The following is an 18,271-nucleotide window of genomic DNA, read 5'->3' on the forward strand; positions in this document are numbered from 1 at the left end:
CTTGGTGAACGCTCACTGTCTAATAGGCAGCATTTCACTAAAATGTTCCTTAATTGGAACATCCTAACTTTCATGTTTGGTTGAACCCAAATTACAGTCGGCCCTCCTTATCCACAAGTTCCACATCTGCGAATTCAACCAACTGCGAATCGAGAAAACCCGTAAGTGCTCTTCCAGCACATGTTCAAGCACGTACAGACTTCTTTTTCTTGTCATTATTCCCTAAACAATGCAGGAGAACAACTATTCTACATACTATTTACATTGTATTAGGTACTATAAGTAATCTAGAGATGATTTAAAGTATACGGGAGGATGTACGTGGGTTATCGTGGATCGGGATTGAAAAAAATTCCAAGTTCTCTTACTATGTAAGTTGGAACAAGTACATCCGGTATTATTTAGCGTCAGTTAGTCAAACATTTGTCTTAGTATATAGTATGTATTTTACCCTTCTATGCATATAGAACACTTAAGAACGTATGTTTCAGCACCGGGCTCTGGAACGGAAGTTCCCGAGTTCGATCCAGTGACAGACCGCTTTCGAGTGCGCTGTCCATCCGTGCCTGGTTGATGTGGAGGATCAAAACCCCAAAACACAATAATTAAACCACTGCGTCGCTTAGTGATAATTGTAGCTTTCATCGGGGCAGAGCCTTTCTCACTTTATCCTTTAAAATTGTTTTGATCATTGACTGACATAGCCTAATGCTTTTACAATGTTCAATAGCATTTCACCTTTTTCCGATCATTTTATTATTTCCACTTTATTTTCAATCGTGATCATGATTATTTTCGTGAACAGAAACACTGAGGATTCAGAGCTCCGCTGCTGGGTCCTAATGTCCACTGCAGTAAAACAGGTTAAATAAGGTCTGGGGTTCCGCTGGGTCCTAAAGTCCACCGGATTGAGACAGGTTGAATAAGGGACTTGAGCATCCGCACTTTTTTGGTATCCGTGAGGGGTCCTGGAACCAATCCCTCATGGTTAAGGAGGGCCGACTGTATACTGATCCTAGATGTGTATTGCTTATGAAAGGTGGCCTTCTCACCACTGCCTGATTCTGCTGACAGCCGCATAACTCAATGAGCCAAGCTTGTATACAAGCCCGGTGAGATGGTTACAGGAGAAAAAAAGAGTCATGAAGGCTTTGCTGATGTTCAATTAAGTTCAGTGACTGATGGCTCCTTATTGCAATTTAGTTTATTCTCTTCCCAAAAATAGGTGATAGACAGATAAATAAATAAATGGATTGATAAATGAGTGAATAAATGAAGAACGTATCCATTGTTAAATATCCAAGTATCCATTGTTAAAATGAAATACATGGAGGGAACTAATGTGCAATATCTTACAGAATTCTTTCTAACTAATTTATTAAAAACCTTAAATCATGAGAAAAGAAGGTCAAACATCAGCTGTGGAGAGAGAAACAAGGTTAAAGTTCCATATCTATGACCTTACATCAGTACCAATAATTGCTTCCCTTCCTGAAATGTTTGATGGTCACTTGGCATTGCAATAGACTGAAAATGTGGACTATTTTTGGTGAGTATGCATGCTAACCTAATTTAAAATACAAGATCCTATTCTGATAAACAGTTGGGCTTATTTTGATTTTGCTACAAGGTTTATCCCTGTGCATAGTTTACATGATTGGAATGGGCTTTTTTAACTGCTATCATATCAATTGTTTTTTTCTCCATGCTGAATTTCTTGAGTAAGATATGATCACAGATGGAGAAGTTAAAGTAACATAATATCTCTCTTACAGTTATAAAATCAACCATCTTCTCCGATTTCTTTTGTAGTTTGAAGGGCAGCCATCTGAGCTGAAAGAAAATTGAAATCATTTGCATGAGGCAAGTTTTGTTACAAGCTATACTTATGAACTTGCAAAAGCACTACTGAAATTAAAAACAAAACACAGAAAATTCTGGAAATTGACAAGTCATGTAGCACCTGGAACAGAGTTAATGTTTCGGGTTAATAACATTTCATCAGACCAATTTCAATAAAACATCATGAACTAGAAACCTTTTCTCCACAGGTGCTACATGGCACTGGATCTCTTCAAACATGTTCTGATTTTGTGTAAGAGTGTGCAGAAATGAGATTAATCGAGCCTCATACATTCGATGAATAAATTCTTCTTGGGTTTCTAGCCAAGTACTGGTATTGATTTTAACCAATGTTTCAATGGCAAACTCTGCCATCTTCATCAGGGATGCCTGGGCATGTCTAGTCCCATGGTATATATACTCCATCGTCCATCCCTCCTGATTGGTTAGTCCTCATCCAATCAAGTTTCCACTGTCCCACTTACAATTGAATTCCAGTTCTTGCTGAGAGCAAGACCCTTGTCTTTGTTAAAATTAATTTCCTCTAATTTTATTTCAATGGCTCCCTTCACAGGTGGTCCCAAAAGCCATTGGCATGGCACAGTAGTTCCGTGCTGTTGAAGTCAATCCTATGGCCCTTGGAATCTGATTGTAAACAAGAGGAAACCTGACTGGATGGGGACCAGCTAATCAGGAGGGACGGATGATGGGGGGATATATACCATAACCCCTGATGAAGATGGCAAAGTTTGTATTCGAACCATCAGTTAAAGTCAATTCCTGTACCCAGCTGGAAGCCCAAGAGTTAATTTGTCATATCCACTGGGAAAACACTAGCTCCTTTCTCACTCATACATTTGGTTTAACAATGGATCAGAATTACATGTTTGGAATTAAACAACTACGAGAACACTTTCTGCAAACAGAATATTTGACAGTAAAATGGAATCTGCAAATGACTCACTCCTATTCTATAATCCCACTTCATTTGAAGAATACATCTATTCCAAGATAAATTACCTCTAGGTGATAATCTGAAGGAGTGAATTTTCATTTCATTAGCAAATCAAAAATTCAACATGGAAAGATTAAAGATTAGTTTTATTTGTCACATGTACATTGAACCATTTGGTAATGCCCAAGATTGTGCTGGGGCAGCCTACAAGCATTGCCATGCTTCCAGTGCCAATGTAACATGCCCACAACTCACTGACCCACCCAGAGGAAAACCAAATGGTCACAGGAAAAATGTACAACCTCTGTATTTATAGACGGCACCAGGAATCGAACTCTGATACTGCACAGCGATTACACTAGCCACTACATTACTGGGCGGCTACAGACAAAAGCCCAACGCGCCTTTTGTTTCCAAACAGGCAACTTCAATTCTGCATCTAACTGCAAATTTTGAGTATTCATTTGATTTGAAAATTACATTTCTAATTCTTTTGTTTTTGGTAATGCTTCCAAGGATCCATGTGATATGAGACGAAGAGCACACTCTCAGTTCACTGTGTTTTGTTAAGGTTCTCAAAGAATACCTCCTTGAAAAAGATAAATGGTCTCAAGTAAGTTTATTACTGATAGATTCTCTCTTATTGCTTGAATTTCTAAAACAATTAGTAAGGAAACACATCAGTGTCTTATTTTGTGTACTCAGTAGTGAACACCGCGTACATTATCACATACACTGCATCCCTCTAAACCTGTTCTGAAATTATTAGTTTTATGAATGTTCCTGTCAAGTAATTATTGCATCACTTGTTAAAATCCAAGATGTCACAAGGGTTAGTATAACATATTCACTAAGCTAACTATACTTTAAAGGTATCTTGTTTGCAATATTTCGAGTTAAAAGAATTGTTCACACTTCAGAAACTATTGATCGTTAACATATGGAAGCCAATTAGTCTCCCCTCTCTTCTCTCACAACCAATTTGTCTTTTGGAAAGGGTACGCTGATATAATGAAGTGCACAGTTTCTACACTAGATGATTTATCTAAAGCAATTTGTTCATTTTTAAAATGTCAAATCTGTTGTATCTAAAGGAAAACTGAATGTGCACTACCAGCAAAATCTGCCACAATTTACAATAGCTTATTTCATAAAATATCATGTCTTATCTTGCAAGGATGTGGATTTTTTAAAAAATGTAACCAAATTATATTTATTCATGGGTAATTAAAACTGTGAAGATGGCATGTTATTACCTGGTTGGGATCAGGGTTGACTTCATCCCAATTATAAGAGAGATTTCCCTGATATACAGAAGCAAAGGGCCTATGAACAACTGAAGGTAGAATACGATACAGCCAACTAGAAGAAAACAAAAATTAATTCACATTGAAGTAGTATAGGCATTTGAACCCCATATTGGAAAAAAAGCAGGTAAAGATGTTAACCTTGCTCACAGGCTGGCTCACTTAGACTGGTATCTTAAGGAATGCCAATTTTACAATGAGACTCACCTCCTCAAATTTAACAAATAGGAGAAGATCTGCAGATGTAGGAATTCCAAAGCAACACTCACACAAAATGCCGGGGGAACTCAGCAGGCCAACTGGCCTCTATATATAAAAAAAGAGTAAATAGTCAGCCTATTCAGATCCCGATGAAGAGTCTCAGGCCAAAACGTTGATTGTTTACTCATTTCCATAGATGCTGCCTAAACAGCTGAGTTCCTCCAGCATTTTATGAGTTCCCCAAATTTAAACCATCTCCAGACATTGAAGCATATTGAAAAAGCTTGTTCTATAACACACCATGCCATAGAGAGTAAAATCGTATGGAGCCGCAATATTTCAAAGCTTCCCGTTCTATTAAACAAGCTGATCTGACAGGACAAAGCTGGATATGTTATACAGAACAATATTCCGTTTCATGCTGATAACAAGTAGGTCCTTCCACAGCACATACACAAAAGGAGTAACAGAAGAATAGCCTATTTGAGGCTATGTGCTTGCTTGATAAAAATAAAGTGCAAGATAGTGGAAGCCTGTGGTTACTATTGTTTGTTACACCTAGTTTCGAATGAATAAAAGGTTGGTTTCTTAACAAATTCAATAAGGTTGACAAGCCAAGTTTAAAGCTCCTGTGGCTTTTGCGTTTGGATATCATCTTGTAACCATGTGTAACCAACAACCTTTTCAGCACATATCCTTCATTATGTCTAAGCTAGTAATTATATGTTTTGCAAAATGGAGTAGTGAACATCTTTAAAGGATTTAACCATATTGTATCTCAAATAAAAAAACTAAAATAAACATCCTTCCAGCTGAAACAGGGATTCACTTGCACTTACTGTACTGTATTTCAAAATCAGGTTTATCATCACCGGCATGTGTTGTGAAATTTGTTAACTTAGCAGCAGCAGTTCAATGCAATACATAATATAGAAAAAAATCATAATAAATAAGTAAATCAATTACAGTATATGTATATTAATTAGATTAAAAATCATGCAAAAACAGAACTAATATATATTTAAAAAGTGAAGTAGTGTTCAAGGGTACTTGGTGCTTATGCTTTGGACTTGTGTACATTACAGAAACCCTGCACGGATGGACTGACCACCTTGCAGATCAACTACACTTTCAGTTGCCTAAACTCTAATCCTCTATTCTGCACCCACACTGAACTATCTGCCTGGAGTCTCCAATGCTTTTATAATGCAGCCCAACACAAGCTTGAGGAACAGCATCTCATTTTCAGTCTAGTCTTTTTAATATTGCAATAGAAATCAGGTGCTAGCTTTCTGTTTTGTACCAGAACAGCCAATTCTGCCCTAGATTATCTATTTATAATATTGGCTCATCTTCACCAGCAGGATTAGATCAAGAACTCTGCATTTTACAGCTTTTGTGTTATTTTGTTTGCATTTCCTTTCACACCTCTCTTGGTTCACAGTTCTTGTGTTCTCCAACCTCGCTGCATTAACCAGATAACATCAACATTTTACCCAATGAAACAATGGCCTCACTCCGCTTCTTTTTGGATTCCAGACCTAACCAGTTCTCCCCTACCACCACTCTCCTCCGTCTAGCAGAATTAGTCCTTACTCTTAATACTTTCTCCTTTAGCACTTCCCACTTCCTCCAAACCAAAGGTGCAGCCATGTAGCCCGTATGGGTCCCAGCTATGCCTGCCTTTTTGTTGGCTTTGTGGAACAGGACATGTTCCAAGCCTATACTGGTATCCATCCCCCACTTTTCCTCAACTACATCGATGACTGCATTGGTGCTGCCTCCTGCATGCATGCTGAGCTCATTGACTTCATTAACTTTGCCTTCTACTTTCACCCCACCCTCAAATTTACCTGGCCCATTTCCAACATCACCCTCCCCTTTTTTGATCTTTCTGTCTCTCTCATACAGACTCCCACAGCTACCTGGACTATTCCTCTACCCACCCTGTCTCTTGCAAAAAGGCTATCCCCTTCTCACAATTCTTCCGTCTTTGCCGCAACTGCTCTCAGGATGAGGCTTTTCATTCCAGGACGAAGGAGATGTCTTCCTTTTTTAAACAAAGGGGCTTCCCTTCTTTCACCATCAACTCTGCTCTCAAACACATCTCTCCCATTTCACACACATCTGCTCTCACCCCATCCTCCTACCACCCCACTCGGGATGAGGTTCCTCTTGTCCTCACCTACCACCCCAACAGCCTCCGGGTCCAAAGTATAATTCTCCGTAACTTCTGCCACCTCCAACGAGATCTCACTAACAAGCGCATCTTTCCCTCCCCCCCTTTCTGCTTTCCAAAGGGATCACTCCCTACATGACTCCCTTGTCCACTCGTCCCCCCCCCATTCCTTCCCACCGATCTCCCTCCTGGCACTTATCCTTATAAACGGAACAAGTGCTACACCTGCCCTTACACTTTCTCCCTCACCACCATTCAGGGCCCCAGACAGTCTTTCCAGTTGAGGTGACACTTCACCTGTGAGTCAGCTGGTGTGATATACTGTGTCCGGAGCTCCTGGTGCAACCTTCTATATATTGGTGAGACTGGGAAACTGTTTCACTGAACACCTACACTCTGTCCACCAGAGAAAGCAGGATCTCCCAGTGGCCATGCATTTTAATTCCACTTCCCATTCCCATTCTGATATGTCTATCCATGGCCTCCTCTACTGTCAAGATAAGCCACACTCAGGTTGGAGGAACAACACCTGATATTCCATTTGTGAGAGAAATGATTAAATTAAAGACGGTACTTAAGGAGTCCATTTAGAATGTGCTGACACAGAAAGAATGTGCAAAGCAACTTGCAGGGCAACGTATAAACCAATTTGCAAAATCAGGATGAAACAATAGCTTACTGATTAAAGAAGCGATACGGGTAACGGGAAGACATGCTTAACGGTTGAACAATAACGGTGTTAATGCGCTGAGGCTGATAAGTGGGCCAAAGGGTAATCACATTTGTAATTTTGTAATGAGATTAAGGAAGAATGTCTGCACCTCACATGGGTGCAACTCACAAAGTCGTAAACAAGTAGGGTATAAAAAAAACTGTGCAAAGTGTAATTCGGCACTCAATCTAGCAGGAGCTGGTTGGGTCCGACTCTGCAGACTCGAAAAATAAAGTTTATCGTTCTGCAAATTGCTGAGACTCAGTGTGTTTCTGACAACGTGGGGGCTCGTCCGGGATCCACACTCCGGCCGCGGTGGACACGAGGAAGGACATCGGAGACGGTGCACCCCGCCGAGTTTGGCGGTCCCTGACTCCTTGCTCGTCGCTCCGACGCGGCTTGAGCGAGTGATATCCGGACAGCGCAGAGCGGTAAACGGGGAGAAGGGGACAGTACCTGGTACTGGAAGTCCCCAGGACGCACCGGGTAAGTGCCTACTATTATAGTAGAAGGGTGCGGGAATAAAGTTTACCGTTCTGCAAATTGCTGAGACTCAGTGTGTTTCTGACAATTTGGGTAGCCTCCAAACTGATGGCATGAACACTGATTTCTCTAACTTCCATTAATGCCCTCCTCCCCTTCTTACCCCTTCCCTTATTTATTATTCCCCTTTTTTCTCTCTCTCTCCTTTTTTTCCTCTCTCTGCCCCTCTCACAATCACTCCTCACCTGTTCTCCATCTCCCTCTGATGGGACCCTCCCCACTTCTTTCTCCCTAGGCCTCCTGTCTCATGATCCTTTCCCTTCTCCAGCTCTGTATCCCTTTTGCCAAACAACTTTCCAGTTCTTAGTTTTATCCCTTCCCCTCCTGTCTTCTATCATTTCAGATTCCCCCTCCCACTTTCATAGCTCTTACTATCTTTTCTTTCAGTTAGTCCTGACGAAGGGTCTCAGCCCGAAACATCGATAGTGCTTCTCCCTGTAGATGCTGCCTGGCCTGTGGCATTCCACCAGCATTTTGTGCGTGTTGCTTGAATTTCCAGCATCTGTAGATTTCCTTGTGTCTGTGTCCTGATATCGATATTTATTTTGTCCTGTGGGTCTTCCCCACACCCTCCATGTAGTTTAAAAGTTCTTTTTCTGACCCAGTCCTGAGGAAAGGTTTTCAACCTAAAGTGTCAACTATTTCTCTTTGCACAGATGCTGCCTGACTTCCATAGTATTTCCAGCATTTTTACTTTTAGCATCTTGAACTTCTTGCCAATACTCATACCACCAGCAAAAATGAAGCTGAAGTGTTCTGTTTCAGTCGATGAATGGTACTGACATTTTGTAAATTCCTAATGCAGAAATACTTTTTAAAATCGTCATGTCAGAATATAGCATTTGCTATCAAATGTTCATTATATATTCTGCTGGCATTTTAATATCAATAGTGTTACAACTTTTTAAATGTTAAGGTGGTTGAAGCCTACACAAAAAGAGTTTGGGTCTACCTAATGATAATGAAATGTAGAAATTATTCACATTTCATATTACATAAAGAATATGATTTTCTTAATTTCATTAAACAAATAACATTAGGGAAAGATATTGAAGTTGATTGGCAGAAAAAAAAAATGACAAGAGGAAATGTTTTGTTTTAAACAGAGCGAGTGTTAGAGCCCGGAATACACTTCCAGAGTTAGCAGAGGGGGACTCAATTGCAATAGCATGGCTCTGTTTAGGATGAAAGAATTTTCAGGGTTAGGATGAGTTCTCTAACTGTCCCAGTGTGCTGCAACAAATCCCAGAGTTTGTAATTACCTCCTCTTGTTGTTGTTTCTCGGGCAAGTGAAGGCTGAACCAGACAGTTGTTCTGCATACAGCCCATACGGACAAACCTGTGGATTATTCTGAAACACAAGGCAACAGATATTACATTAGTTTGACAAATTAACACTACCACCACTCAAAAATCATCATATTGTTTCTGAACAATCACAAAGAACTGTTTCATGTCGCAACTCACTGGCAAATAGCCAGCAGCAATTTGTAACTGACAAACTGACCTACAGCATATTCTGATTTTTTTCACATCATTGATAATTAATAATATTTACTTCAGTTGGTTGATGAAGAGTTAGAACTTGATGTAAACAGTTTGGTGTTGTTTTAATTTTTGAATAGGACATTAAATCAATGTCTGTCTGCTTTCCCAGTTAGATTAAAAAGTCCCAAGGGACAATTTTAATTAGCTGGTTATATACTCACCAAGGATATTCAAAACTGCCATTAATAGATTTTTAAATATAAAGCAAATCATTGGATATGGAATTGGTGCAGGAAAGTGGCATTGAGCTAAAGGATCAGCAATGATCTTCTTGAATGGGAGAGCAGGCACAAGGGGCTGAATAGCCTACACTGTTTATGTTATTATGAGGTACTATGTGGAAATAACTTCTCTCACTGATGTATGACATTAGGAATGGTGCCTCACCAGGGTTCTGGAACATGTACCCTGGAACATTTAATTTTAACAAGATCCAGATCGGTCCTAAAATTGGGTTTTGAACTGTAAACTGGCAGAGCAGATTCAGGTGTTGGAATTCAGCGAAAAATGCATATTAGCTGAGTTTAACACACTCAAATAATAGAGGATTGTACAGTACCTGACCCTCTGGTAAGGAACCAGGACAGCTCAGATCTTCTGAAGAAAATTCATTGCCAAATCCTGACATATACTAGAAAATGACAGAAAATGTTGGGACAGTAGTAAATTTTAAAACTGAAGATTGATTTTTTTGTATTTTCTTAATTATCAAAGAAGCTATTCAATTCCATTGGTCAATCTCAGTAATACGTTTCCAATATATGTATCAAAAAGTTTGATCCTTCTAGTATTGACATCCTAGCATAACTTTTGTGATAGTTCTGGTAATAATCATATCTGCAAATCACCTAGCGCCTAGATGTTCAAATCTTCTCACTCCCTCCTCCTTAGCTTCTCAGGGCAAAATAACCACGGATAAGAAAGGACTTTAGGTCTCCTTTCCTTTACATCTGTGGTATCAGTGAATTTCCTTTCCATACCCATAAGGAACTACACAGAGTGCTATTGCAGGAAAGCAGCACCCATCATCAGGGACCTCCACCACCTAGATCATGCTCTCTTCTCACTGCTGCCATCAGGAAAGTGGTACAGGAGCCTCAGGAACCACACCACCAAGTTCAGGAACCATTATTGCCCCTCAACCACCAGGCTCTCGAGCCAATGGGGTTAACTTCACCTGCCTGACACTGAACTGTTCCTACAACCCATGGCATCACTTTCAAGGACTCTTCATCTCATGTTCTTGATACTTACTGCTTATTTAGTATATTTCTTTTTGTATTTGCACAGTTTATTGCCTTTTGCAAATTCGTTCTACGCCCTGTTGTGTGCAGAAGTTCATTGATTCTGTATGGTTCTTGGATTTACTGAGTATGCCCACAAGAAAACAAATCTCAGGGTTATATATGGTTACTTTTAACTTTGAAAGTTCTAAATTTATAAGAATACATGATCATATCTTCTTGAGCATTCAGTCTGATGAGTGACAGCATTCTGAAGTCATTACTCTTATTCTTCAACTATATGCCATTATTTTGCTTGTTCCATTCCATATCATATTAGGTTTGTTCTTTATCACTCTGCATGAGTTATCAGTCAAGTCTAGGGCTGAATATGATAAGAGAGCTTTCCATCAGTTTAATCCTCGGTGTTTTATCTCATTTGTGGAGGACAGTTGTTTAACTTACTATGTATAAGCTACTTTTAATTGCTTTAAATTTTAGCTTTACATTGCAATATTTACAGATTTTGTCCAATACATTCTCTAATTTCTCAGCTCCTTCTCCCATTGTGAGATACTCAACAACATAATATGTGTGGGATGGGAACTGTGTTGACATTATTTTTGAGTTCAAGTTATTTTGAGTTACATATACACTGATCTCCCTCCTGCCACTTATCCTTGCAAGGGAAACAAGTGCTACACGTGCCCCTATGCCTCTTCCCTCACTACCATTCAGGGCCCTAAACAGTCCTTACAGGTGAGGCAACACCTCACCTGTGAGTATGTGGAGCCTCATTTACTGTGTCCGCTGTAGCCTCCTGTATAGCGGTGAGATCCGACATAAATAGGAGAAAACAGTTAGTGGAGAGGCTCTGGAGAAAGATATTGGGAAGACCTCAGACAAAGTCAGTAGTCAAAAGGTTGAGTATGGTTGTGACCAGTGTCCTGAACCGCATACATCCCCAATCTTGATGTCTTCCACAAGCTTGCTGTTCTAGATAACCATGTTATCATCCAGATCACTGATATAGATGCCAAACAACAAATGACCCAGCATTGATCCCTGTGGCACACTAGCAGTCACAGGTCTCCAGTCAGAGAGGCAACCCTCTACTACCACTCTCTGGCTTCTCCCACAACGCTAATGTCTAATCAAATTTACTACCTTATCCTGAATGCCAAGCGACTTAACCTTCTTGAACAGCTTTGCATACCTTACTGGCATCAAAATTAGAGGAACACTTTGAAACTAATGGCATTGTGGTCACTAGATGCAAAGTAAATATGCAAAGAGATGGGTTTGGTCTATGGGCTGAAATTCTAAGTTGGAGGAAGACCAATTTTGATGGTACCAGTGATCTGGATGATAACATGGTTATCTAGAACAGCAAGCTTGTGGAAGACACCAAGTTTGGGGATGTAGTGAGCAGTAAGGAAGGCTATCATGGTTTGCAGAGGGATCTGCAATCAGCTGGAAAAATGAGCTGAAAAGTGGCAGATGAAACAATGCAGTTAAGTGTGAAGTTTTGCACTTTTGTAGGACCTACCAGGGTAGCTCTTACACAGAGAACAACAGGGCAATGAGGAGAGTGGTAGAACAAATGGATCAGGGAATACAACTCACTGAAAACTTGGAAACCTGGTTCAGAAAAAGAGAGATATCTACAATAAATATAGGTAGCGTGGAGTAAATGAGGTGCTCAAGGTATATAAAGAATGTAAAAGAATCTTAAGAAAGAAATTAGAAAAGCTAAAAGAAGATACGAGGTTGCTTTGGCAAGTAAGGTGAAAATAAATCCAAAGGGTTTCTACAGTTATCTTAATAGCAAAAGGATAGTGAGGGATAAAAGTGGTCCCTTAGAGAATCAGAGTCAACAGTTATGTGTGGAGCCAAAAGAGATGGGGGAGATTTTGAACAATTTCTTTTCTTCGGTATTCAATAAGGAGAAGGATATTGAATTGTGTAAGGTAAGGGAAACAAGTAGGGAAGTTATGAAAGCTGTGATGATTAAAGAAGGGGATGTACAGGCACTTTTAAGGAATATAAAATTGGATAAGTCTCTGGATCCTGACAGGATATTCCCTAAGACCTTGAGGGAAGTTAGCGTAGAAATAGCAGGGGCTGTGACAGAAATATTTCAAATGTCATTAGTAACGGGGATCGTGCCGGAAGATTGGTGTATTGCTCATGTTGTTCCATTGTTGAAAAGGGTTCTAAGAGTAAACCTAGCAATTATAGGTCTACAAGTTTGACGTCAGTGTTGGGTAAGTTAATGGAAAGTATTTTTAGAGATGGTATATATAATTATTTGGATAAACAGGGTCCGATTAGGAACAGTCAACATGGATTTGTGCGTGGAAGGTCATGTTTGACAAATCTTATTGAATTTTTTGAAGAGGTTACTAGGAAAGTTGACGAGGGTCTTTACCCTCGCCAGGGATGTTGTCTACATGGACTTCAGTAAAGCCTTTGACAAGGTTCCACATGGAAGATTAGTTAGAAAGGTTCAATCATTAGGTATTAATATTGAAGTAGTAAAATGGATTCAACAGTGGCTGGATGGGAGATGCCAGAGAGTAGTGGTGGATAACTGTTTGTCAGGTTGGAGGTCAGGGACTAGTGGTGTGCCTCAGGGATCTGTACTGGGTTCAATGTTGTTTGTCATATATATTAATGATATGGATGATGGGGTGGTAAATTGGATTAGTAAATATGCAGATGATACTAAGGGAGGTGGCGTTGTGGATAATGAAGTAGGTTCTCAAAGCTTGCAGAGATTTAGGCCAATTAGTAGAGTGGGCTGAAAGATGGTAGACGGATTTTAATGCTGATAAGTGTGAGGTGCTACATTTAGGTAGGAATAATCAAAATAGGACATATCTGGTAAATGATAGGGCATTGAAGAATGCAGTAGAACAGACTGATCTAGGAATAATGGTGCATAGTTCCCTAAAGGTGGAATCTCATGTGGATAGGGTGGTGAAGAAAGCTTTTGGTATGCTGGCCTTTATAAATCAGAGCATTGAGTACAGGAGTTGGGATGTAATGTTAAAATTGTACATGGCATTGGTAAGGACAAATTTGAAGTATTGTGTACAGTTCTGGGCACTGAATTATAGGAAAGATGTCAACAAAATAGAGAGAGTACAGAGAAGATTTACTAGAATGTTACCTGGGTTTCAGCACCTAAGTTACAGAGAAAGGTTGAACAAGTTAGGTCTTTATTCTTAGGAGCGTAGAAGGTTGAGGGGGGACTAGATAGAGGTATTTAAAATTATAAGGGGGATAGATAGATAGAGATGTGGATAGGCTTTTTCCATTGAGAGTAGGGGAGATTCAAACAAGAGGACATGAATTGAGAGTTAAGGGGCAAAAGTTTAGGGGTAACATGAGGAGGAACTTCTTTACTCAGAGAGTGGTAGCTGTGTGGAACGAGCTTCCAGCAGAAGTGGTAGAGGCAGGTTCAATATTGTCATTTAAAGTAAAATTGGATAGGTATATGGACAGGAAAGGAATGGAGGGTACGGGCTGAGTGCAGGTCGGTGGGACTAGGTGAGATTAAGCGTTCAGCATGGACTAGAAGGGCCGAGATGGCCTGTTTCCGTGCTGCAATTGTTATATGGTTATATAGATCAATAATTCTTTGAAAGTGGTGTCAGAGGTAAATAAGATCGTAAAGAAAGCTTTTGGCACATTGGCTTTCATAAATCAACGTATTGAGGTAATGGAGATAGAATATTGTGTTGAAGTTGGATAAGATCTTGGTGAGACCTAATTTGGAGAATTGTGTGCAGTTTTGGTCATCTACCTACAGGAAAGATGTAAACAAGGTTGAAAGAGTATTAAAAAATTACACAGATGTTGCTTGGTCTGGAGGACCAAGCTATAGAGAAGGATTGAATGGATTAGGACTGTATTCTTTCAAACATAGAAGACTGAGAGGATATTTAATAGAGGTATACAAAATTATGAGAGGCATAGCTAGGGTAAATGCAAACAGGCTTTTCCCACCAGAGGTCTTGGGTTAAGGGTGAAAGGTGCAAAGTTCAAGGGGAACATGAAGGGAGATTTCTTCACTCAACAGGTCATGAGAATGTGGAATGAGCTACCTGCACAAGTGGTTCCTGTGAGCTTGATTACAACATTTAAGAGAAGTTTGGGTAAGTACCTGGATAGCAGGGGTATGGATGGCTATGATCTGGGTGCAGGTTGATGGGACTAGGCAGCTCAAATGTTTTTGGCATGGGCTGGATGGGCCGGAGGGCCTACTTCTGTGCTTAACTTCTCTATGACCACATTCGTTAAGGCTCTCTGACTGGTGCATAGTTAAGTAACGTATTATTAAGGATCTCCCCAACCTTTTCCAACTCCAGGCACATTTTTCCTCTTTTATCCCTCATCAGTCCTACCCTCACCCTTGCAACCTCCTGTCTTTCACATGTGTATAGAATGTCTTGGGGTTTTCACTAATCTTACTCGCTAAAGCCTTCTCAGCTCCCATTCTAGTGTCTCTCAAGCTCCTTACTGTGCTACCTTATAACTATCTGGAGCTCTGTTTGATCTTTGCTTTCTAAACCTTAAGTGTGCTTCATTCTTCCTTTTCACTAAATGTTCTACATTTCCTGTCAACCATTATTCTTTCACCCCATCCCTTCCCTGCCTCAATGGGGCACACCTATACAAAGCCCCATGTAATGCTCCCCAAAAAATCTCCACATTTCTATTGTACATTTCTTTGAGAACATCTGTTCCCAATTTAAACTCCCAAGTTCCTGCCTAATACCATCATAACTAACCCTCTCCCAATTAAATACTTTTCCATCGTTGTCTGCTCCTATCCCTGTTGAAAGCTATGCTAAAAGTCAGAGTTGTGGTCACTGTCTCTGAAATGCACACCCACTCAGAGGTCTGTCACCCAAACAGGCTCATTGCCTAGTACTAGATCCAGAATGGTTTCTCCTCTAGTTGGCCCATCCATATATTGTGTCAAGAATCCTCCCTGGATACACCCAACAAATTCTGCCACATTTAAACCCCTTTCACTAAGAATGTGCCATTCAATATTAGGGATGTTGAAGTCATCCATGACAGAAACTCTGTTATTTTGCACCTTTCCAAAACCTGCCCCTCTGATCTAATCCTCAATGTTCCTGTTGCTACTGAGGGGCCTGTAAAATACACCCAATAGAGTAATTGTTCCTTTCCTGTTTCTGACTTCTACCCATACTGACTCAGTAAATGATCCCTACATAACATCCTTCTTTTCTCCAGCTGTAATACTACCCATGATTAACAATGCCCCACCCTTTTTACTTCCCTCCCCATCCCTTTTGAAACATTTAAGCCAGCCTTTCTCAACCTTCTAGCTCTGGAGGAACCCTTGAAGTAATTACCAAGTCTCAGAAAATCCCTGCATAAAAATCTATATTCACAGCTCACAATATGTTAGCATGATCTGCAAATTGTAGATATAATAATCCAAAAATAACTGTCAATGCTGTTTTGAGTAGAGAATGAATGTTTAGTCAACCTTTCTTGGGAAAAAAAAGAGGTAGTTAAGCTTAGCTTACCTTTCTTGTGTTGCGAACCCCGTAACTGGGTCACTTACCAGCAAAGATAGAGAGGTCCGTTGAAGTCTGGTGGTACTATTTTAACAGTATTTATTGATAAAAATACACAAAATAATATCAATGCAAACATACAGATAATATACGTCGTCAATACTAAATCTAAAAGCGCGGGTATAATAATAATCAATAAGAAATAGCTCTATCGTTGTCTAGGGGATAATGTATTGTCCGATGGAAATATAAAAGTCACTGTTAGTTCATTCAAGCTGCAGCGTTTTGGTTGGAGAGAAGGATGGGTTAAAACTTGCCCGGTCCCTTTTATGATGTCAACCCTTCGAGAGTCGTTGGGAGTTGGTTTCCCCATTGTTAGCTAAAAGCCGTTCTTCCATGGTAAAAGCCACCGGTTCCAGGGCAAATGGAACTGAACGCACGTGGCCTCCTCCCATCGGCTTCCGCTATTACGGGATCGCTAGCGTTTCTTCTGGTGCGCCTGAGGGGCTGTTCCCACAGACCCACTTTTATCCTGACTCACAGAGTCTCAAATGTCAATCAGGTTGGGATGATGCAATCCCTCCCTCAACCAGCCCACTTTGCCTGAGGGCTTCCACGTAGCACAGTATTGTAATACACAAGTCCGTTTCCAAGAGACAATGGCCATTTCCCGTAGCTTTATATCGCCGGAGGGGTCAAGACATTCCGCACGTGTCTCTCTCTCTCTCTCTCTCTCATTTCCTGGGTCTCCTGACCCAAATCAATAGCGATCCTGCGATTCTCACAAAGGAGGGGGCTGCAGGCATAACACCCCCTTTCTTCAACACGTTTTTACCATCGGTAAAAACGGAGTAATACCGAGTCTCACAGGATTTCAGAATCTAACACAATACAAAAGCTTTTCCTTTTCACTACCGAGTAATACAGTTATACATTCAATTCAGCATCTAGACAGTTAACGATTACAGTGTCACTTCCTTTAATATCTTAATATCTTGTACCTTACTAAAGTCTTGTAGCATCAGACTTCAATTTAATAACCACCTATTTTATTTTTTTCCTTCAGCAAACAAAAACTAAAGAGTTGTGATCTTAGCTTACGTGTATCCACAAAAGTTCATGCAAATACTAATCTTTCTGTTGCTTTCAAACTTAACAGGTAGGCTTCCATGGGGTTTTCTTCATTATTCACATGCTTTGTCGAAATCCCGTAAAACCGGCTTTTGCTATTTAAAAATGGCATCCCCATTAACCATCGCCTCTTTTCCGGTTAGTTCCCACGTGGGGAGCTTGAGTACCCTGGCGAAATAGGCTTTCACCTGCTTCTTTCATAGGAGTTATTTTATCAACACCGTGTCCCAAACTTAGACCATCTTCTGCATTTCCACCCAATTCTTTAATTTTACGCAAGTTGCTAGCTTTCTCTTCAGGACCCTTCAGGCTATTAGTGTTTAGTTCGAACTCTTTGTTCAAGCAGCATTTCAAATTCTGCCTTTTCACACCACACTCTGGAAAAACAATACCATGGGGGGCCCCCATCATCTTCCAACTCAATCTGTAAGCGATCCGCAGGCTTTAAATTTTCTTCATTCGATTTGGGTACTACATATTTCCCATTTCCTTCAATAATAATATTTATCTCCCCACTTTTGATTTCCACATTAACTTTTAACACACCGTCGAGCACAAACACCTGGGAACTCTCACTTCCCACTATTACCAAGGTTAACCGTTTCTTCACTGAACCAAGTCTATCTAACCCACAAGGACTGCATTCCCTTTCAACTGAATCAAACACCTCAAACTTTTTCTGAGCTCCGTTACTAGGTTCAGTACCACGTGCATCCCCATCTTGGACACACTCAAACGGGACATTGGCCTCTTTCAGGCTTTCAATACCCGTACCAGGTCCAAATTCTAAATTCCCGATTCTCCCAGCTACTCTCTGGGCAACTCCCTTCTGGAGTAAACTCAACCCCGCGGGCTGAAACAACCTCATCTGCCAACCCAGCAGACTTCTTCAAGGTAAGGGCACCCTTTTCATCTAGGACTGCCCTCATTTCATTATCGGGAACACCTTTAGAATTTTCAACTTCTTCAAACAGTTCTGCCAAACCAGACAGATCATCCATGTCCAACCCTGGACCTCTTAACCGCTCTATCTGTTTCTCATCTTTATCTTCTGCCTCTAGAACTT

The 18,271-nt window shown here is 40.4% G+C and overlaps 1 protein-coding gene across 3 annotated transcripts in view; it reads right to left on the reverse strand.

Annotated features, from left to right (window-relative positions):
- Positions 1 to 18,271, reverse strand: part of hgd (homogentisate 1,2-dioxygenase) — a 47,057-nt gene that overhangs the window by 17,451 nt on the left and 11,335 nt on the right. For all 3 annotated transcript variants that reach the window (XM_059968443.1, XM_059968441.1, XM_059968442.1), the window contains exons 2-5: positions 9,847 to 9,918; positions 9,002 to 9,090; positions 4,054 to 4,159; positions 1,774 to 1,833 (exon numbers count right to left, since the gene is read on the reverse strand). In XM_059968443.1, coding sequence (XP_059824426.1) covers positions 1,774 to 1,833; positions 4,054 to 4,159; positions 9,002 to 9,090; positions 9,847 to 9,915 — 324 coding nt within the window. In that variant the 5' untranslated portion in view covers positions 9,916 to 9,918. The remainder of the gene's footprint in view (positions 1 to 1,773; positions 1,834 to 4,053; positions 4,160 to 9,001; positions 9,091 to 9,846; positions 9,919 to 18,271) is intronic.

Source organism: Hypanus sabinus, chromosome 4 (genome assembly GCF_030144855.1).
Source record: "Hypanus sabinus isolate sHypSab1 chromosome 4, sHypSab1.hap1, whole genome shotgun sequence".
NCBI lineage: Eukaryota > Metazoa > Chordata > Chondrichthyes > Myliobatiformes > Dasyatidae > Hypanus > Hypanus sabinus.